The sequence below is a fragment of the Rhinopithecus bieti genome, unplaced genomic scaffold (genome assembly GCF_001698545.2).
Source record: "Rhinopithecus bieti isolate Rb0 unplaced genomic scaffold, ASM169854v2 scaffold_9383, whole genome shotgun sequence".
In the NCBI taxonomy this organism is placed as follows: domain Eukaryota; kingdom Metazoa; phylum Chordata; class Mammalia; order Primates; family Cercopithecidae; genus Rhinopithecus; species Rhinopithecus bieti.
Window position 1 is genome coordinate 2,502,064 of NW_016806471.1, and position 21,551 is coordinate 2,523,614.

Consider the following 21,551-nt stretch of genomic DNA (forward strand, 5'->3'; position numbering starts at 1 on the left):
TGGCTCAAGCCTGTAATCCCAGCACTTTGGGAGGCCGAGGCGGGCGGATCACGAGGTCAGGAGATCGAGACCATCCTGGCTAACACGGTGAAACCCCGTCTCTACTAAAAGATACAAAAAACTAGCCGGGCGAGGTGGCGGGCGCCTGTAGTCCCAGCTACTCGGGAGGCTGAGGCAGGAGAATGGCGTGAACCCGGGAGGCGGAGTTTGCAGTGAGCTGAGATCTGGCCACTGCACTCCAGCCTGGGTGACAGAGCGAGACTCCTTCTCAAAAAAAAAAAAAAAGAATTGCTTGAACCCGGGAGGAGGAGGTTGCAGTGAGCCGAGATTGTGCCACTGCAGTCCAGTCTGGGTGACAGAGCGAGGACTCTGTCTCAAAACAAGAGCAGAAAACACAAAAAACAAACAAATAAATAAATAAGGAGTTAAACATGGTTACTTCTGAGTATGACAGTGAACTATTGGTTTCATGATATGCTCCATTTGATTATTAACTATATATTTGATAAAATTAATTTTAATAAATTAACCTCATAAATTCACATGTATGTATCTATATGCTATTTTAGCCATGGTAGTGACAAAATAAAATCAAAATAAAGCAAATATGGACGTGTGTAAATCCGATTATGTAAATTTTACTGTGTGCCTCTTTTTTCTTTTTCTTTTTTTCAAATTCCATACTCACCTAGAGGTTTTCTAGGACTACTACATTAGCTTAGCATAAAAAAATAAGAACATTCTACCTTTGCATGTACAGTTCAGGTAGAATGTTCTTGAAGTGACTTGAAGAGACCAATTCCTTTAAGCAGCTTCTGCAGCATGAAGTGCTCAGAACTCACTCCTAGTCCTCACAGAGGTGGGAGTGAAAGGACTGGCTGAGAGCAAGTCTAGCAGATGGGACATTGGAAGAGGGCAGGCTTGGATGAGGGTACATGAGATTCCAGAAGGTAGCATGAAGGCAATTAACACCTGAAGGGAAAAAAGTTAGGTGGCTGAAGGCACAATACTGTTTTGCTTTTTTGTATTGTAGTTTTTGCTTATGCTCCTTCAGACTGCTACTTAAAATTCTGTGCTACATGTGGAGTTTTCCAAATGTGGTGTTAAAGATGGCTAGAAAGGAGGGAAAATCCAGGTGCTTTAAAAATCATATGGAGTTCATCATTTGACCTCACAATATATTTAGAAAAGGACTTGTAGTTCTTTCCAATGTACCTAATTTAGTAAGACCCATTTTTCTTGAATTCCCAGTGGCGAATTACTCAGGATTTGTTTGAAGGACAAGTATTTCTTCCTTTAAGCAGTACTAGGGTTTAGGACTTTTGTTGTGTAAATCTCTGGAGCACTCTAGGAACCCTGGTCTCAGCTTTGTTTTTTGGTGGCAAAGGAAAAATGATCTCCTGGTTTACTTTTGGAATCCACAAAGCAACTCTGAGGTCCCAGGTGGATTTAGTGTTTGGAAAAGGGAACTTGGGGGACTGAGGTTGACCCTGAGCCCCAGGTCACTGTTCACGTTTACAAAAGCAAACCTGGTATCCCCAGTTGCTTTTCTCTTCAGGTTGGCTTAACTTTATTTATCTTCTGTCCTGGGTCACTGCCCCTGAGGTGCTTCAAAAGCAAAACCCAAAAGACCTAAAACAAAGAAAGCTAAATCAGATTCAAGGAAAAAATGACCTGGCACTGTGGGTTCACTTTTAAAAAGGCAAAAAGTCACTTCAAGAGTTTCATAGAATAGTTTTAAGTCTGCCTAGATTCATTGTGTCATTTGTACAAAGTGATCTCAACAGGTCTGAGACCCCAAGTTCCTTGGGCATGGATTGAGAATGAGTCTGTAGGATGGGAAACTGTCAGCAAGCTAAATGGGTTGACACAAATGAATTCCTCAGTGATTCTGAAGTGATTCGACTATTTTGAGCTATATGGGACCACCCATGTAACACTTCTTTCCTTAAGCTGATCTTTTTGTTTGCTGGACACACACAGGGAATGCTGAGGAAGTGAAACGTACAACTCACTTACAAATATTGGCATACATCCACTTTATGTTATCAGATTAGTTATGAAGGGCATTTTTGAATCCTTGGTGAAAAAAAACTTGGGATACTAATTTCAGATAATCTTACAAATCATGATGAGGTAGAATTCAGGCACATGATTTTGCTTTTTCATTTTTATATCATCTATACTTTGCTTACTTCCCAAAAGGATTTAAGGTGGAATTACTTTACTTGACTATTGGAAGAAACTCATTTATAGAACTTAATACCAATTTTCATTATCATGTGCCCGACTTTATCCTTTAATAAGTAATTGTAAAATTGCTTTTGGGTAATCTGGGGAGATTTTTGTTTTTGTTCATGTTTGATCTACATCTTTGAACTTCAGGTATATGTGTTAACTAATAAATTCACCTGTTGAGACCATGTCCTACTGTTTATTTACAAGACTGAAAGAGATTTTGTGTGATTAATAACGAACGTATTATTTGTGCATATTGCCATCTGAAGGAAGCAAAACTTAAGTAGAGAAGTGAGACTTTTCATAATGTAGATCTTAGTATTAAGAACGTAGTGCATCCTGTGAAGCTTAACCAATTATGAGAGGCAGTCCACAAGGCAATGACTGTTGGGGTGGAGCAAAGGCAAGTATCGGTGTTTGTACCTGGCAACACCCCCGTTTCCCCTTTTCTTCCCATCACACTCTGACTCCAGAGCAATCATGTTCTTTTAAAGTCATCCCAATCAAAGACTAGGGTCATCTTGGTCAGAACAGGCATGGATAGCCACCTGTAGAAATGGGTTCAGTCCATAAAATCTGGCCTGGCATAATGTTAGGTGGGACCCAGGAATAAAGTCCCGGTTTTATGTTTTATCCTTCACTTCAATAGAACTGAATTATAAAAAGTGAAAAATGACCTTATAATTGTTATGGGTGAAGGAGACTGGTAGACCATTCAGAAATATTAACGCTGCTTTCTCCAGGAAGATCATTTAACTCACTTAACATTAGACCCAGTGCTGTATCATGATGGAGTATATCCTCTTTATCAATATCCCAATGAAAAGCTGAGAGAGATACAGAGATGTCACTTCACTATATTCACTTGCCATAGTTTGCCTGCAAGCCAACATTGGCCTTTTTCAGAGAGCTATCAACATAAGCTAAAGTAGCCTGTAGCCTAAGAAAAAAGCTCCCAAGGAAACTTGGAATAATGGTCTGGCATCATCAATTAATCAGTTATTTCCCAAATATCTACTGAGTGGTTACACTGTGCTAGACACACTTTATGAGCTTGCCTGCCCAGCTTTGAAGTTTGTTTCTATTTACTTGTTCCAGCAGTACTATGCATTTGAAAAATCCTTATACACATGAAAATGAGAAATGAGAATATGAGATCAACATGCTTGCTGGCTCCATCTTTGCTCTCTGCTCACGTTCATGTGTGGTCTTTGGTACACAAACACTGAAATGTCTCAGCCATTGGATCTTCAGCCATTGGATTCATAGACTGAGCAGAATGAGCAGGCAGTCACCAGCTTCTATATAAGTTAATGGCTTCTATCTTATTCTATATTAAAGGATAGTAGCTTCCTCATGTGTTACTGTAGTTTAAATTACCAGGATTCTGTGTGAATAGCTTTTCTTTATAATTTCGTCCATGTTAACATCAAAAGATTACTGCTTTATTCCTATCTTGCAATGTAAGCTCCTTGAGGAAAGATATTTTGTTTTGTTCCAATACTGTATCTCTGCTACCTAGCACAGTATCTAGCACATGATAGGTGGGCAGACAATGTATGTTGAATAAATAAATGAATTTTATCTAGATTGTTGACCTTTTTATCTGCATTGGCAATTAATACCTTAACCATTAATTTCCAAATTCATGCAAATTTCTATAGATATCTGTAAATTAACTGTGTATAATATGTATTTCTATACATATTTTTACAAAGAATAATGTAAATATGAAAGCATATAGATTTGTCTACATATGGGCAGGTAGGTTTAATTGTGTGGTTCCTGTAATTTCTAGGGATTTGCACATAAGAGATTTGCATATGAGTATCTGACCATATGTGAACATTGTAAGCATAGTGTTTCTTTATCTAGGACAGTCTGGTTTTGTGCTGTAAAAGAATCAATTCTGTATTCACAGTTGGAGTTGGTGCGGGTTTTTCATTCATTAAGTCAGCTCCTCCTTTCCCGCTTGGGGTAAATCAGCCTAGAGAAAAGAGCCTTAAGAGGTTGCTTTCCGCTGACACTGTGCATTGCACATGCACAGTTGTGCAAATACACACAACACCTGAAAGAAGAATCCTTGAAAATGAGGCTTCTGTTGACAACTCTGTGAGGGGTGTTCATTATTGAAATTTATTTTAATATATAAACATATAAACCTTATTTATAACTATAGTATTAACACATATTCATTGTAGAGTATTACAAAAATAAAGAAAATAACAGATAACCTTAATCCCACCACATAAATAACAATCGTTCTTTTTTAAAAATTATTATTTTAGAGGTGAAGTTTCATTATGTTGCCCGGGGTGGACTCTTAACTCCCGGGCTCAAGTGATCCTCCCGCCTCAGTCTCTAGAGTAGCTAGGACTACAGGAACACATCATCATGCCCAGCTTATAACAGGCATCCTTAACATTTTTGCAAATTTTCTTCCAGTCTTTTGGATGGGTTTTATGTAACTTAAGTAGCAACATTTATCATAAACATTATCCCATGTTATTTAAAATTCTTCATAAATGTTAATTTTAATAACCACATGATAGTCATAATACAGATATACCTCACTACTTAACCAGTCTCTTAATATTGAGATTCAGGCTTTTTTTCAGTTTTTAATAACACAAATAGCATTTTTGAGATTAATATCTTTGTGCATAAAATTTTTTTTCTGTTTCCCAAAGTTGCTTTCCAAGAAGCAGGATTGCTGAATCAAAGCGAATGGCCATTTTTAATAAGGTTCTTAAACACATTGCAGAATCACATTCCAGAGAAGTTATACTAATTTACACTCTTACCATCTGAGTGTATGAAAGTAACTTTTCCTCTTTGTGAAAGGAGGGAAAAATGTGGCCAAACACAGTTAAAATTACACAGAACTTTAAATAAGTTCCCTTTTCTTTTCAGACGGTATATTCTTTAACATTGTCTCAGTATAGTTTCTATCCTAGTGTTTCAACTTTTGGTATGGCCTAGAATGGTATCTTGTCTGAAAGAAAATAGAGTGGCTTTTCATAGTTAATATTTTCATTATAGAATTTTCTGCCTGTGGCAAGAAAATCTCTATTAATACCTGTAAATTGGATAGGGAAAGAGTCAAACAAGTTTTTTACCTTCATCAAGAAAAGCTAGTTTCTGGTAACCTTTCTTTATGAGGTTTTAATCACCCCAGAGTTTTATCCCTCTCAGAGTCAGTGGTTGTCTCTTGTATCCCATGAGTAAATGCAAATGTTTCCTCCATTTGAAAGCAAAACCAGTAAGACCCCTTACTTATAAAGTGAGTTAAAACAAAAGAAAGAATATAAAACTAAAGGAAGGTAGTAAGTAAAGCATTTAGCTTTCTGAAACAATTCAAATGGGGATAGGAAGTTGGTTTTAAATGGCTTAAAGGGGATTAGGGTTTTAAAGTTGGATAAAGAGTTTGGTGCTTTGGTTTAGGCATGGCATTGCTTTTAAAAGATTACTTCCATATTTGACAATGATTCTAACTGGAGATTATAAAGTAAATAGTCAATTTTAAGACACCACGGGAAACAAGAGGGTTTCTTTTTTGTTGTTGTTTGTTTATACAAAATGGTAGCCTAGAGTTAACAGGCTGAATCCTGAAGCCCTCATTTCATAATACTACAGAGGATCCATCACCAGAGAAAATCCAGCAGAGGTTGTTAAATGCACTTAATTGAGATTATCTGAGCTTTTGGTTTAAATTACTTTGGAAAAAGTCTTAGGTGCAAACAGCGTCCTTGAAAGGTAAACATACTTACCTCTAAGAAAAAGAGATTCAATTTAAGTTCTTTAAAATTCTTCATACAGGTTAGTAGCGCCAACCTTTATTAATTACATCTGGGTACTGACTAATGCGTAAAGGTAAAATTTTCATACATCAGTACAAGGATTAATATATATTAACAGTGTTTTCATTATTTTACAATTATTTGAAAACACAAAGTATTTTACTAGAAAACAACCCCTGGCACTTTTAGTAATTTCAAAGTAAAAGATCTATTTTGTTGTAAAGTACAGTTAATGAAGTTTTAAAAATGAATTTCCTTATTCTGTTCTATCTAAGAAGCAGGCTATATTAAAGTAGAACAAGGATAGCATATAATTTGTATGTTAACTGGGTAAATAATCAAAAGTTGATTTAACATTTCCCCCATCTTTCGCAGCTCCTTGACCTGTTTATGGTTTGGGATTGGTCTACTTATCTAGCTGATTATGGACAGCCAGCTTCTAAGTACCTTCGGGTGAATCCAAACACAGCCCTTACTCTTTTGGAGAAGTGAGTACATTCTGAAAACTTTTTTGTATAACATTTTAGCACCTTTTGATTCAGTGATAAACTAAAGAACTAGAGATTTCTGTCAAAAAAGAAAAGTCTAGATAGGGCTTAAAAGCTCATTCTAGTTTAATGACCAAAAAATAAGCTTTTCTTTCTTGCCCTTCAGAGTTGGTGTCATTTCATAAGCAACTGCTGTTTATATTGATGTGAACAAAACATCTTTCCTTTTGTATCCAGAATTGCAAGCTTAATTGACCTTAGAAATATGTTTACTGGGGATGTGACAATTGGAGCTTTCTTTAAAAAAAAAAAAAATCTATAACTCAGGAAAGAAGGTATTTTGTCAAATGTGACCAGGAATTGGAATGTTTGCCACCAGTGTTATCTAAATCTCAGCATTGTGGACTTGGATTCTTTGCAGGTAGAGAAATATGTGATTTGAAATAAGCAATACAGTAAAAACTGAGGTAATAGGATTTACTGATGCATTTTGTCCAACTAAACATAAATTTAGGTGTTAACTTTTCCCCCTCATTATGTGACAGACTTTTCTTTACTCAATCATATTTCATTTAAAATATCACTATTGGGAGGCCCTCTGAATCTGCTGTGATTCTGGGGGCTGCTGGATAAGAAAATAAAAATAAAAAAGTATCACTATTAAAATTTTCAGCTTTTAAATTAAAATTGTTATTATTTTCCTATATTTCAAAATATTTATAGTGATTTGATGTGAAAGGACAAGAGGAAGTGTTTAAAATAAATGTAAATTTATTTTACAATGTCATGAAGTGCAACTGAGGCAAAAAATTGCTATTTTACATTTTCTAATGTTATTTTCCTTTCACCTTATCTTGCTATGAATATGATTAGCTGAGTCTATACAGGGTGTGTATTTTAGCATACTTTGTGGAATTATGTTAGAAAATAGTATGATAGTAGCAAACCTAGCATATTTTAGATGTATATACTAATGCAAAAATACCACTTAATATAGAATGTAAAATAAAGCTTCTATTTTTTTGCATGGTTACTATATCTGTATGTTTATTTAGAACCTACTTTCTTTGAACTACATTTTTCAAGCATAGGATTAGTGTGGGATAATTCAGAGCATGCCGAGATATTTTACTTGTGACAGCTTAGCTTTTAATTTTCTTTTACTAAGCTGCTTCATTCACATATGTTTCTAGGATGAAGGATACTAGCAAAAAGAACAATATATTTGCTCAGTTCAGGAAGAATGATCGAGACAAACAGAAGTTGATAGAGACAGTCGTGAAACAGCTGAGAAGTTTGGTGAATGGTATGTCCCAGCACACGTAGACCTCACGTCGCTTGCACTCAGTGACACCAAATCCATGATTCAACATTGATCTTGAGCAAGTATTGGTCATGATATAGTAATTTGTTTACAGAATCCAAAAATACAATAGAGAAGATACATGAGGGCTTAAACAAGAAATAGTAATAAATGTCATTTGTATGGATTTTTAAATAATTGAATACTATTTTATATATGGAAAAAAATGACAATTTTTTCACTTTTAGGGGAAAATGCAAAAGTGTAAAACATAAATTGTCACATATTGTACATGAAATTGATTACAAATACATTTGAAAAACGTATGCCTCTACTCATAAGTAGTTTTTTCTATTTAGACTTGAATGATAATCTGCTTTTTGATCAGTATATGGCTTTGGAATTCAATCATGTCTGATATGGTAGTTTTTCACTACCATTTTCTGACTTTTAGCTTTTATTTTCACCTCATTGTGATTTAAGCAGACCAAAATTTCTAATTCTGCTAATTCTGAAGGGGAAATAGACAAATCTTTAAAGCTTCTTGAAATCAAACTTGATTTAACTCAGTAAGAATGTGAATTATTTGTTCTACTTGGGTGGTTTAATTTAATCGTTCTGAATATGAACAAAAGGTTTTGGATTTTCTAAAGATGCAGTGTTGTTTCTGTTCATCAGGGTTAATATTTCTAACTATATTGCTTGTAGCCGACCCCATTCTGGATTTGTTTGGTTTGGTTTGGTTCCAGTTAAAAGAGAGGACAGGAATTAAATGGGGCTAACCACTTCAGGTGCAGTTTGTGCGAGGGTAGATGGTTCCTGCACACAGAAGTTACCACAGGGGTCAGGTTACTTTCTTCAAATAGCAGATTTCAGTACTGTATCCTCATTGTGGAAACAAGCCAAACCAAATGAACTCTGGAAAACCTAAAACAAATGTACATTTTCCTTTGTGTACGTTTCCGTGGTCCAAATGACAATATAAATCCAGTCTTTATTATACCTTTGTTGTATTTATGCTGAATCCTCCCTTTGCCTTTTCAGGATTTAGGCCTGTAAGAAACTATGCCTGACTCTGTAAAATAAGTGTAAAGAATTATACGTACATCTCTGGATTTTGTGATGAAATATTAAAAATATTGAGCAAGTTGTTGAAAATGCATTACTATTTTGTCTATTCAGAGCTTACTGATTTAAAACAAGTGCTTCCTGGAGAAAAGGCATATTATTTCCTAGTTATTGGAATGCGAGTGGCACCAAAACTCTCTCTCTCTCTCTCTCTCTCTCTCTCTCTCTCTCTCTCTCTATATATATATATATAGTTTGGCTTAGTTCAAATATAGTTCAAAGAAAGTCGGTACTAAACGTACAGCTATAGTAACCATGCATATATATACACACCTATATGTGCGTACACACACATATATATACACACATATATATGCGCACTTGTTTTCTTGATCATCTCTTAATCCAAAGTATTTAATGTTTTTTAAAATACTACATGAAAAGCATAGTACTTCTTCAGGCACAGGGAAATCTGGAAGAGAGGAGCGGTGAACAGCTAGCTCTCTTTGAAGACCGGAATGGGGCTGTCCTTTGCACCTTACCCAACCCTCCAGTGTACTTAGGGTGTCTCCCCTGCTTTGGCTGAGACGTCCCAGGATTCAGAGAGATACCGCCTTTGCACTACCTGGAGCAGACCACTGTCGGTCCTCTTTCCTCTTTTCAATAATATAAACACCCAGCACCCTCCACACACACCCCAGGTTGCGCTGTAGGGACAAGGACGAGTGAGTCCTGAGGCATTTGGAACCCTTGAATGGGAAGCACAAAGCCCAGAACGCAGCAGTGTAGATTGACAAGAGTCGTCGGGCAAACTCGGGGGAGGGAGGGAAGGATGTGCAGGGAAGGATGAATTCAGTCCTTGAGACCGGAAAGGTGCTCTTGGGTATCCGCTTCTGGAGGCTTAGGACGTCTTTATGAAGCCTAGGGCAGCAGTGGAATTACCATCTTTGGAAGGATAGCTGATGTGGTAGATCAGAGAGCCGGGAGAGGTGGGGAGCTGTCGGAGAATCTCGGCTGCGCTATCCCTCGTGGGCTTTTGCGATGCCAATGCAGGCGTCGACGACTGCAGTTTCCCTGAAATAGTTGGAGCAAAGGAGAGAAAAGCCCAGTTCTTTCACCTTGGAGTGGCGAGAGAAGGGCACCTAGAAGCTCGAAGGCGGGGACCGAAGAGAGAGCCAGCAGCCGGGGATGGGCCAGGAGCGCTGTGGAGCGCAAGCCCGGGTCAGTTCTGCGCGTTGGGTTCGCCCACTTTCCGAGCGCTTAGAAGAGCCGGGAAGCTCTGGCGCGAACCCGCAGGCCCCGCCCGAGGACGCGTGCGGAGCGAGCCCCCAGCCCAGCTCAAGCCCCCCAGCGCCTGCCACTCCCTACTCAGAGCCCCTCCGTGAGTGCGCCGCTGCCCACTGCCTCCAATCACCACTCTGCGTGGAGCGCTTTAAATATGCAAAGACACGTCACGTTGTGTGAACCGGGATCGGTCCGTAGGGAGGGAGCCAATATCTATATAAACGTGTCCAGGGTGGGCCAAGAAGGGTTAAACGACTGGAGGACGGAGAGGTGGGGCGGGGGTCTGCAGACCAGGTTGGTAACACTGGTGAGTTGCTCTTCTTTCGCCCTCCTTAGCTGCTTCTATGCAAAGGGTGCTGAGCACGGGGGAAGGTGGGAGGTGCCCCGCGGAGCGGGGAGTAAGCGTTCCCGAGGAAGCGGGCACCTTCGAGAGGGACTGGCAATTTGGGCCCAGGAGCCGGGAGAAAGTTCTGAGTGCGCCGGCCTCGAGGAAGGCACGTTCCCTAAGGGCGCACGGTCACTACCGTCTTTCACCGCCTGTTTTTAGAACGGAGTTCTCGGCAGAGCTTATAAACCCCAGGCCTTTTGCAGACGGAACAGGTGAGCACTGCGCACTGCTCGCGCCCGGGTTCTTGCGTCCCCTTCTGTCCCTGCGCTCTGAGCGGCCTGGCCCCCGCGGGCTCATCATGTTCCTTTGGGGGCTGAGCTGCCTGTCAGTGCTGGGGGCGGCGGGCACTGCTATCCTGTGCGCGGGCCTGCTGCTCAGCCTGGCCCAGCACCTCTGGACCCTCCGCTGGATGCTGAGCCGGGACCGGGCCTCCACCCTGCCTCTGCCCAAGGGCTCCATGGGCTGGCCCTTATTCGGCGAAACGCTGCACTGGTTAGTTCAGGTGAGCAGTCCTTCGACCCCGAGCGCTAATACGGCCCCTTCTTCCTCCGGCTCCCACTGGACGCTCCTCAGTCTCAATGCCCATGGGATTTGTCCCTGCCCATCGCCCACGACCCCGGGAAGCGCGCACAACTCTCGCCTTTGCCTGGCTCCTCTGTTCCCTCGAAGGGACCTCAAGTCATTGGAATTCTCCCCAGAGCAACTCCCCGACACAATGCAGGGGGTAAACAGAAGGGGTTTTAGGAAGGAGTCTAAGGAGCACGTCCTGCAAGCATAGAAAAGGAGCCTGAGGCTTGTCTCAGCTGTGAGCCCTTGGGCGCTCACGTCTTCATTCTGAGTCTGTTTCCTCATCTCACCAATAGGAACAGGAGCATGTACATTCCCATAGTGTAGTTGCCAGGCCCACTGGGGATCTTGTTTTGTAAACGCGCCAGCCAGAGACAGAGAGTTGTGATCAAAAGGCAGCTGGGAGGTCTGGGTCAGATCCCCGGCCCAGGCCCAGAAGTTCCAGCTCTCCACGCTCCGCCTCACTCGCAGGGCTCGCGCTTCCACAGTTCCCGCCGAGAGCGCTATGGGACAGTGTTCAAGACGCACCTGCTGGGCAGGCCAGTGATCCGCGTGAGCGGCGCGGAGAACGTGCGCACCATCCTGCTGGGCGAGCACCGCCTGGTGCGCAGCCAGTGGCCACAGAGCGCGCACATCCTGCTGGGCTCGCACACACTGCTTGGTGCGGTCGGCGAGCCACACCGGCGGCGGCGCAAGGTGAGTGGAAACGGCAATGGGTAGTAGAAAGGTCGGATCCGCAGTCCCCAGCATCTGCCATGGGCCAAGCCGGGGCCCCGGTGTTGGATTCACTGTGAACCTGACCAAGGTCCCTGGTAACCAGCGGGTGGCCTTGGACGGGTCCGTTATCTTCAGCTTCTGTTTACAGAGTTAGGACTGCGCTAAAAGGTTCTTTCATCTCCCATCTTCCGTGGCTGTGATAGCAGAAGCGCTGGAGACTCAGACCTAGAGAGGGGGGGCCAGGGAAGACTTCTTAGAGGAGATGGCAGCTGGAGCCTGGATGGATGGGAGGGACTGTGTGCATCAGAGCAGAACTGGGGGAAATGGCGAAAGCAAAAGCCAGCAAGTTTAGGTCTGGGCCTCTTAGAAAAGGGGGAAAGGACCGGAACTGGCCTTCTGGCTACTCCGGAATCGCCAAGCAGAGGAGGCCCGACCGCCGCCAGCGCTGATCACGCGCGCTCCCACAGGTCCTGGCGCGCGCGTTCAGCCGCGCCGCGCTGGAGCGCTACGTGCCGCGCCTGCAGGGGGCGCTGCGCCATGAGGTGCGCTCCTGGTGCGCGGCGGGCGGGCCGGTCTCAGTCTACGACGCCGCCAAAGCGCTCACCTTCCGCATGGCCGCGCGCATCCTGCTGGGGTTGCGGCTGGACGAGGCGCAGTGCGCCACGCTGGCCCGGACCTTCGAGCATCTCGTGGAGAACCTCTTCTCACTGCCTCTGGACGTTCCCTTCAGTGGCCTGCGCAAGGTACGGCTGCCCGGGCTCCACACCTTCTTCTGAGACTCCGCGGCGCAGACGGGCCTCCCAGACCCAGAGAGGACGCCCACGGCGCACCACGCGCGTGCGTCACCTCTGCTGGGGAACGGCGGCGAGGTCCGGGGGTGGGAGGCGTCGTGGCGGTGGCGTGGCGGTGGGCTCTGGGCCTGGCCTCTGTGCTGGTTCGCTGGTGTGACCTGGGGCTGGCCACACGCCCTCCGTGGGACCCCTGCCGCTACATGCTCCAGCCTGAGCAAGTGCGAGCCGCCAGAGTTTGGGGTCCGACTCTTCCCACAGCGGCGCCTCTGGGGCCGGCCTCCATCACTTATTCGGAAGCCCAGATGGCTGTGGAACCGAGTAGAGCGTGAGGGCTGCAGATGCGCCCTGGCCCAGCCCGGCGCCAGCCCCGGACTCAAGGGGGTGGGCGTCAGCTCCACGAGCCCTGGATCCGCTAGGTTTCTGGATCAGTGAACCTCTGCTTCTCCAAACTTCAGAACAATGGGCAGGACCCGGAGAGCAGCTAGGATGCCCCATCCCGCCTTTTGGTCCCCCTGTTCTGGGACTTCCCACTGTTTGATTCCCTGGTTTTCAGTCACCTGCATAAAAATAATATGTGTAAAGGATCATGCTATATGCTGATCACCATGGATACATTTTCTGATCTAATCCTTGCAGCCTGCAAAGTGTTATTATTCTCATTTTATTGGCCAAACTTATTTTATTGACTTATCCAAGATCACACCGTTAGTAGGGGCAGACACAAACTTGAACCCCATCTCCTCTGACTATGGAACTCAAGTGCTGAATTACAGTGCTTTCCGGGGGTGGGGGATGCTTTTGCTGTGGCTATTCCCTGAACTCTGGAGAGGCATCCCCTCTTGCCCATGCCCTTACAGAGGCTAATGCTTACAACATCCAATAGTATCTTCTAAGTCAGAGCTTTGCTGGGTGCATCAAGGTGCCCCAGCCTGAGCCTAGTGCAGAGAAAGGGCAATGGGCTGACCCTAGCCGCACTGGGCTCTGTGCCAGGCATGGACATGGACAGCTGTGTGACTCTGGGCAATTGCTTGACCTCTCTGAACCTCAGCATCCTCTCCTCAGGATGACAGTAACTCTGCTGTGGCTTAGAGGAGGCTTGTGATAATCAAGACAGAATGGCGTTTGTGGACAGTGGACATATCCCTGACCATTTACTGAGCCCAGCCATATGCCAGGCCAGGAGCTAAGCTGGGGAGCTGTTAACACAAAGATGTTGGCAGAGCCAGTGCTGAGAAGGTTTTCTGGGTAAGTGGCCAGGCCTGGCCCCCTTAGCCTTCTTGCCCCATCTTTCTTCTCAGGGCATCCGGGCAAGGGACCAGCTGCATCAGCACCTGGAGGGGGCCATTTCTGAGAAGCTTCTTGAGGACAAGGCTGCAGAGCCGGGTGATGCCCTGGAGCTGATCATTCACAGTACAAGAGAACTGGGCCATGAGCCCTCCATGCAGGAGCTGAAGGTGGGTGCTGAGAGGCCGCTCCTTCTCCCCTCTTTTGCATTCCCAGCAGGTCCCTACACCAATGCTGCATCCCCAGAGCCACATCCTGTGTAGTCCCACTTTGAGGCACAGGCAGTCCTCAAGATGAGGGGCAAGAGGAGACCTGGGTTCCAGTAATGACTCAGCCACAGTCACTAGCTGTGCCAGGCTCCACACTGGGACTGGGAATACAGTGGTGAGCCTTCAGCCAGCTACCACCCTGGTCAGTAGGAGAATTGAAGGCAAGAATGCTAGGCCCATCTTTGCAGGTTTCTGGCCCCAAACGGCTGTCTCTCCATTCCTTCCCCCACTGCCCTTCTCTGCCACTCCATGCCTTTGCCTCTGCTGTCCCCCTGCCTACAAAGCCCTCATTATTCATTTTTTCTACAAACTCTAAGGGGCTCAGGATCAAACTCCACATCCTCAAAGTTCCCTTCTTCCTTCCAAAATCACCTCTCGCCTTCTATGAGCTACCTTGGCACCTGGCACCTCTATCTGTCTGTCTTGTTGCTGTGGATCTCCTGGAGAATTAGGACCCCTCCCCTTGTACACATATCACACACAAAGTGGAGGGGAGGTAGGAAGCTTTGGAATGGCCCAGGACTTGCTTGAGCACCCAAAAAGGAGTGGAGACCTTGGGGGGAGGGGAAGTTAGAAATAGGGAGACCTCAATCTTCCATAAGCAACTCCCACCCATCCTTTCTCTGGGCCTCAGTTTCCCACTTTCTACCAGACATCCCTGAAAGGTGGGCCTCAGCTTTAGCTTCTTTTCTGAGAATGGAACTAATAAGAACATGAGCAATGGGCTCATGAGTCCTGGGGGAGCCAGGTGGACAGGGACTGTTCAGGGCTAAGGGGAGTGGAGTAGAAAGGAGTAGACAGGACTAGGGAGGAGTGACAGCACCCTCCAGGTTCTCAGGAAGGGACTCACTAGCCAGGAATCTTCAATTCTGGGCTGGACATCAGGGGCCAGGCAGGGAGGATGCTGGGGCTCTAGAGTCTCCATCCCAGTTACCCTCTTGTCTGGGGCAGGGCAGGTTAGTGAGCAACCAGGTCATTCATTCCACAAATATTATGATGTACCTATTCAGTGCCGGGCTCCACACTGGGACTGGGAATACAGTGGTGAGCGAAACACAGCCCATGTCCTCCAGGTTCAGGAAGGGAAGGAACACGTTTATCCTGTGATAGCAGGAATCAGTGTATAAAACAAAGGGTGGGTGCTTCCAGCAAGGAAGACACTGGGACCTGAGAGGACAGAGGCAGGGCATTGGAGCCTGCAGGATGAAGCCACCAGGCCCCTCGCGTGCCCTTCCTGGGCAGAGCAGACCAGGAAGACTTTTAGTAACTCCCTGGGACCATTCCGGTAGGGAGAGGATGAAACCATGATGCCGACATTGGTACGAGGCTGGCACTGCTGCTGCAGGTGACTTTGTTGCGCTGCAGGTGCCTTTGTTGCACTGCAGCCATTGTCAGGCTGTTCCGCTGGGGTTGGCGGCGGCACCACCAGGTGGTTAAGAGCTCTGGACTCCTAAGCCCGCCTGCCGGGAGTGCTAGCTATAGGGACATTGAGCACTTCTCTGGAGCCTCCGTTTTCAACTCCATAAAACAAGAGCAGCAATTGTGCCTCACAGAGGGGAGGTGAGAACCGAATGAATGAATATGCTTAAAGCACTAAGAAGAGTGCACAGAGTAAGTTCCCGCATTCTCTCTGGGAACCATCACAAGGTGCGTGGATAGATCCTAATTTTACCTGTTGCTGTAGGTGACTTTCCCAAGTGGCGGACTTGGGATTTAATCGACTTCAAAACGGTGCACGCAGTCGCGGCGATAATAGCACTTCCCTGCCCCCTGGCTTTGCGCAATAGTAAATTTGGGTGCTTTTTCATCTCTACGGGGCAGTCGAGTCAGCGCCCCGGGCGACTCCACCGCCGGAGACTCAGTGCCGCCCGGGGCTGTCTTGCAGGAGTCAGCTGTGGAGCTCCTCTTCGCCGCCTTCTTCACCACGGCCAGTGCCAGCACCTCGCTCGTCCTGCTGCTTCTGCAGCACCCGGCCGCCATCGCTAAGATTCGGGAGGAGTTGGTGGCGCAGGGGCTGGGACGCGCGTGCGGCTGCGCGCCTGGGGCCGCGGGGGGCGGCGTGGGGCCCCCGCCCAGCTGCGGCTGCGAGCCCGACCTCAGCCTCGCGGCGCTGGGCCGTCTGCGCTACGTCGACTGCGTGGTCAAGGAGGTGCTGCGCCTCCTGCCGCCGGTGTCTGGGGGCTACCGCACAGCGCTGCGCACCTTCGAGCTCGATGTAAGTGCGCCGCACCGGCCCATGGCCAGCCTCCTGCCTCCTGCCTCCTGCCGCCTGCTGCGGCGCCCAGGTGGGAGGAGGGCGGAGGGACTCGGACGGCGCTGTCTCCTCTTTTGCTCTCAGAGCCTCAGCCTTCGGTCCTGTAAAATGGGCTGAGCCTTGTTCCACGTCCCCGGATCCCCGACTGAGGGACGCATAGCCTGGCGAGCCGGCAAGGTTAGGGATCTCATACCCTTCAGCTTTTGGCAGCGGTCCGGAACGGTCAGCTCAATGAGAGCTGAGTTTTAGAATAAAAACACTCTTTTATCCGTGCAGCACCCTCTCCCAGCCAGTGAGTGTGGATGGAGAACAAAGAGAACCCCTCAGTATGTCCTGTACTCCACCCCTTTGTCTCCCTCACAAGAGCAAGGAATCCCTCATTGCCCCCCGTCCAGGGCTTTGGCTGGGGCCAGATTCCAGGGGAGGGAGGAATTAAAATACCGGGTAGACGCTTCATCTCTGATCAGGCTGGTTTGGGCTGAGCAAGGTTAAGGTCTAGAACTGACTCCATCTCCGTATGACCTTGGGCAGTTCCCTCTTCACTCTGGGCCTCAGTTTACTCTCTGCAAGGAAGCTGTCTTGGTCCTTTCCAGCTCTGACGCTCCATCTAGGTGGGGCTGGGCTGTGGGGGTATGGTGGTGGCCTCAGGCAGTGGTGCTCTGGCTGTGCCAAACTGCGGGTGTTTGCCTGAAAGGCTGTCACTGCAGTCCCCTGAGCACCATGCTTGGTGACTGGTTGGCTCCAGGCAAAGATGGGCATTCCACAGTGAACATTTGTGGCACATTGCGTGCCAGGGTTCAGGAGGCATCAAAGGGACTGGGACTCTACCCTGGAGGAGCTCCACTTGGAGAGGAAGGGGCCGGGCCTGACAGCCTCAGCCCACTTGTGGTGTGAAAAGAGTGATCCGACAGCAACACATTTTGAGAGCTGGAGTCTGAACTGGAGCAGTGAAAGTTTAGGATGGGAGAGCCCATTACAGAGAGAGCAGATTCAGACAAAGGTGGATGTTGAGAAGTGTCTTGGATGTGGGATCAGTCTTGGAACGCAAGCTTCATTCTGCAGGCGCTGGAGTGCCCTACAAGACCTTAGGGAAGCACAGAATCCGGGAGGTGAGCAGAGGACAGGAAAGGGTCTTAGCCACCTTCCAGTTCACAGATGAGAACACTGATGTCTAGAGAGGAGAGAGAGCTCCTGGGATGATTCCAAGATGTTCTGTTCCCCAGTTAGAAACTTTTATTCACCCTGGAACTTGATATGAGGGCAGCAGTGTAGTCAAGGGGTTGAAAGACGTATCAAAAAGCCAAATAAATGGTTGAAAATGCTAGGGGTGGGCAGAGGGAACATGAAAGCTGCCTTTGAGCATTTTAGGGACGGCCAATTTGATTCTCATGTGCGCCTTCTTAAAGTGTGGTACCAAATCTGAACATTATTGTCCAGCTGATGGATGGGAAGGATGGAAAGTTTTCAGTTCAGTGCAAAGGAGAGCTCCACCATGGAACTGACCTCGAGGAATTGTCATGTGCATTTCTTCCACTCTAGCAGCTGGTAGATGTAGCACTGGAATTTAGGTCTTCTGATCTAAGGTCAGAAGAAAAAAAGACAAAACCAAACAGGAACATAACTAATAGTTACCATTTACTGAATACTCATATGTGCCAAGTCCTTAATTTGAATCCTCACCAACAAAGTGGGCATTTTTCCCCTCATTTTTTTCAATGAGGAAACTGAAGCTCAGAGAGGCAGCGCATCTAGCCCAAGGTCATACATTTCACCAGTGAAGGAGTTGAGATTGGAACACAGAGCTTTCTCCTTGTTTCCGGATTAATCGCAGGTTCCTCCCGGTTTTTGGAAGCCTGATGAAAGCACCAGGGTGGAGGGTAAGTTCAGGGCACCCCGTTTCCAGGTGCCTCGTGGTCAGGCTGGTCTCCTCGCCTCTCTGCAGGGCTACCAGATCCCCAAGGGCTGGAGCGTGATGTATAGCATCCGGGACACGCACGAGACGGCTGCGGTGTACCGCAGCCCTCCCGAAGGCTTCGACCCAGAGCGCTTCGGCGCAGCGCGCGAAGATTCGCGGGGCGCCTCCAGCCGTTTCCATTACATCCCGTTCGGCGGCGGTGCGCGCAGCTGCCTCGGCCAGGAGCTGGCGCAAGCCGTGCTCCAGCTGCTAGCTGTGGAGCTGGTGCGCACCGCGCGCTGGGAGCTGGCCACACCCGCCTTCCCCGCCATGCAGACGGTGCCCATCGTGCATCCAGTGGACGGGCTGCGGCTCTTTTTCCACCCCCTCGCGCCTTTGGTTGCGGGGGATGGGCTATGCCTCTGACATGCTTGCGCTGTAGGACACGTTTTGGCCGGTGGCTGTGGCGCGCACGCAGCGCCACCCATCTGCGGCTCCCCGTTGTAGCGTAGCGCGCCCACTAGTTCACTCGTTCAACAATCGTTCAACAAATGTTCGCCAAACGCGGATGTGTGCCGGACTCGAGGGAGGAGGAGCGCGAGCCACTGCTGCAGCGCCAGAGAAGCATCTAAGCCCATGGGAAGTTGCCTTCTGCGCTCCGCGCCCAGAGGAAGGAAAATGTCGTGGGCCAAGCAGGAATAGAGGAAATAGATAGATCCTCACGAGTTGCTGCTTGGATTCCCCTTCCCGAGCCAATCCAGGGAGGGTGCATGAATGGGGGAAGGCGGGGTAGGGGTGACAGGGGAGTGGGGATATTGCAACTCGGGAATCTTGCAGAGACCCCACGCGCGCGGTGGGACCTGCAACCCTTGTAAGGAAGCGGGGACGCCGTGGGCGCAACCCTGGCCTGGCTTTGGGCCATAGAAAAACACACAGAGGACGCCCGACGGAAGGCCCTCTGGCAGCTGGCCTCTGGCCTTGTCCGCCTTGGCCACTCTGCCAGTCTCGGCGGAAACTCGGAACTGTGGGCACTTCCAGGGCTCGAAAGGGCTCAAGGTCACCGGATTCTGCTGGCCACTTCTTAAAAGGAAAAATTCCTACTTTAAGAACGCATTTACTCTTCATGTATACAGAGGAGAATAGGCACACCAACACGTCTCCAATGCTGGATTATTTTCATGGGAGGTTGAGACATAATTAGAGAGGCTTGAGATATTTGTACCAAAAATAGGAAGGCCACGAAATTAAGTGTCTTGGGAGCGGTTGAGTGAGGAGGCTAGGGCTTAGCTGGGCAGCTACTCCCTGGGGGAAAGGCACTAGGGTGCAGGGTTCAGGAGGCCAGGGAAGGACCCACTCCAGAGTATACCCAGAGAGGGGCTGGGAGCTGGGCAGCCTGGGACCTGGGCTGCCCTGACTTCTCTCTGAGTATAACCCCGGAATCTGGGCTGTGAATTGTCTCCAGGTTTCAGGGACCTTATTTTTATTTTTATTTTTTTGAGACAGGGTCTTCCTCTGTGGCTCAGGCTGGAGTGTAGTGGCACAACCGGCTCACTGCCACCTCTGCCTCTTGTGCTCAAGCCATCCTCCCATCTCAGCCTCCCGAGTAGCTGGGACCACAGGCACGTGCCACAATGCCTAGCAAATTTTTTCTATTTTTAGTAGAGATGGGGTTTCACCATGTCACCCAGGCTGATCTCAAACTCTTGGGCTTAAGTGATCCATCTGCCTTGCCTTCCCAAAGTGCTGGCGTTACAGGTGTGACCCACCACGCCCTGGAGTCACTCCTTTCCAGTGACTCCAGTTTAGTCCGTGCGCCCTCACCCCTCCCTGCCATTTCAGGGACTTCTGGTTTTACGGCTTCACCATCCTCTCTATCACAGAGGAGAAATTGAGGAGCAATTGAGGTGAATGACTCACCTGAGAAGCCCAGTAGTAGGCTCCTGGACTCCCCAGCCAGTGCTCTCTTCCACCCCTATCCCTTCACTCTTCTGCCCCAACCTCTGTTCCTGTGGCCATCAGGTAGGGCTGAACCGTTTGGCCTCCTTTTCGTGATAAGCCCTAGCTTGACTTGAGGACTCTCTCAACCGTTCCAGTACAGAGGTTCCAACCAGTGTTTAAATCAAAGCCAAAAGCATCCATGTCATCATTCCAACAGCCCACTTTAATCTGCCACCCAGCTTCCAACAGGCTGGGGCAGCTGGACATAAGAGGTGAGCCAGGGAAGTAGCTGCCCAGGCCTGAGCTGACCCCTTAGTGAACCAGAAGAAAGCCAGTGCCCTCCTGACCTCATGCTTAAGGTGGATCCCAGGGCCAGAAGGAAGGGGGACACAGCAGGCACTTACAGGGTTGGTAGCTCCAGAGTGCAGCGGGCCCTTCCGACCTGGGCTGATGCCATAACCCCCACACAGGGCAATTCATCACCCATTGCCAGTCAAGGGCCTGGCGCCAGGCCCTGAGCCCGGCAGACGCCAGGGGCAGCAAAGATGGCAGGATGTGAGCCTGCTTTAAGAGTGCTCTTGCAAATGCAGAGGACAGGCTGGCCTGAGAAGCATGGGTTTGGGTGAGGAGGAGAAGGATGCAGGCTTTAGGGTTGGTTGTGATTTAGAGAGAGGAGAGAAGAATGGGGTGGGCACCCTCAGAAGCAAGGTCGGTTGAGCTGGTTCCAAGAAGGCCTGGTTGACCTGCATTGGGGTCTGGAATAACTATAAGCCTCTGTAGGGGTGGCTCCAATTTTAATTTTCCATGGGTACATCATGCTCAGTAATTTCAAGGGATATCTGAGCTCCTGTTTTAGTAGCTGCAGATTCTCTGGGGAAGGAGCAGAGGAGGTTCCTTCCCTCCTGCACTTGATATGCTCTGGAGGGAGGCAGACAAGAAATAAACTAGCAAACAAAAGGGTAAGAATATGTCCAGCGGTGATAAGCGCTGTCATGGAAATAAAACAGGCCTGTGATAGAGAGTGTCTGGGGCTAAATTAGGCTGGATGGGTGGGGGAACCTTGGAGGAGGTGACATTTGACTTTGGAAGGAACCAGCCAGGCCTGAGGGAGGGGTGCGGCATGCAGAGGGAACAGCAGGTATAGAACCCTGAGACAGGAACGCATGTTCAGAAATGAGAAGGGGGGCTGGAAGGAGAAAACTGGAGGTGGACTGTTTTGTTGTGACTCCAGTCTAGTCCCTGCACCCTCACCCCTCCCTACCAGCAAA

At 47.7% G+C, this 21,551-nt stretch overlaps 2 protein-coding genes across 7 annotated transcripts in view; both read left to right on the forward strand.

The window, feature by feature from the left end:
- Window positions 1-8,991, forward strand: part of EXOC6 (exocyst complex component 6) — a 227,528-nt gene extending 218,537 nt beyond the window's left edge. For 4 of the 6 annotated variants that reach the window (XM_017876757.1, XM_017876756.1, XM_017876759.1 and 1 more), the window contains exons 22-23: window positions 6,414-6,526; window positions 7,720-8,982. In XM_017876757.1, the coding sequence (XP_017732246.1) occupies window positions 6,414-6,526; window positions 7,720-7,852 (246 nt within the window). In that variant the 3' untranslated portion in view covers window positions 7,853-8,982. Of the gene's footprint in view, window positions 1-6,413; window positions 6,527-7,719 lie in introns of all 6 variants that reach the window. The other 2 variants (XM_017876754.1, XM_017876755.1) reach the window with 1 other exon arrangement.
- A 1,876-nt stretch (window positions 8,992-10,867) lies between these two features.
- CYP26C1 (cytochrome P450 family 26 subfamily C member 1) lies at window positions 10,868-18,939 on the forward strand. Its single transcript, XM_017876760.1, has 6 exons — window positions 10,868-11,071; window positions 11,608-11,832; window positions 12,321-12,596; window positions 13,943-14,098; window positions 16,083-16,412; window positions 18,394-18,939. Exons 1-6 carry the CDS (start codon window positions 10,868-10,870, stop codon window positions 18,769-18,771), a joined length of 1,569 nt encoding a protein of 522 aa, XP_017732249.1. The 3' UTR covers window positions 18,772-18,939.
- The last annotated feature ends 2,612 nt before the right edge of the window (window positions 18,940-21,551 follow it).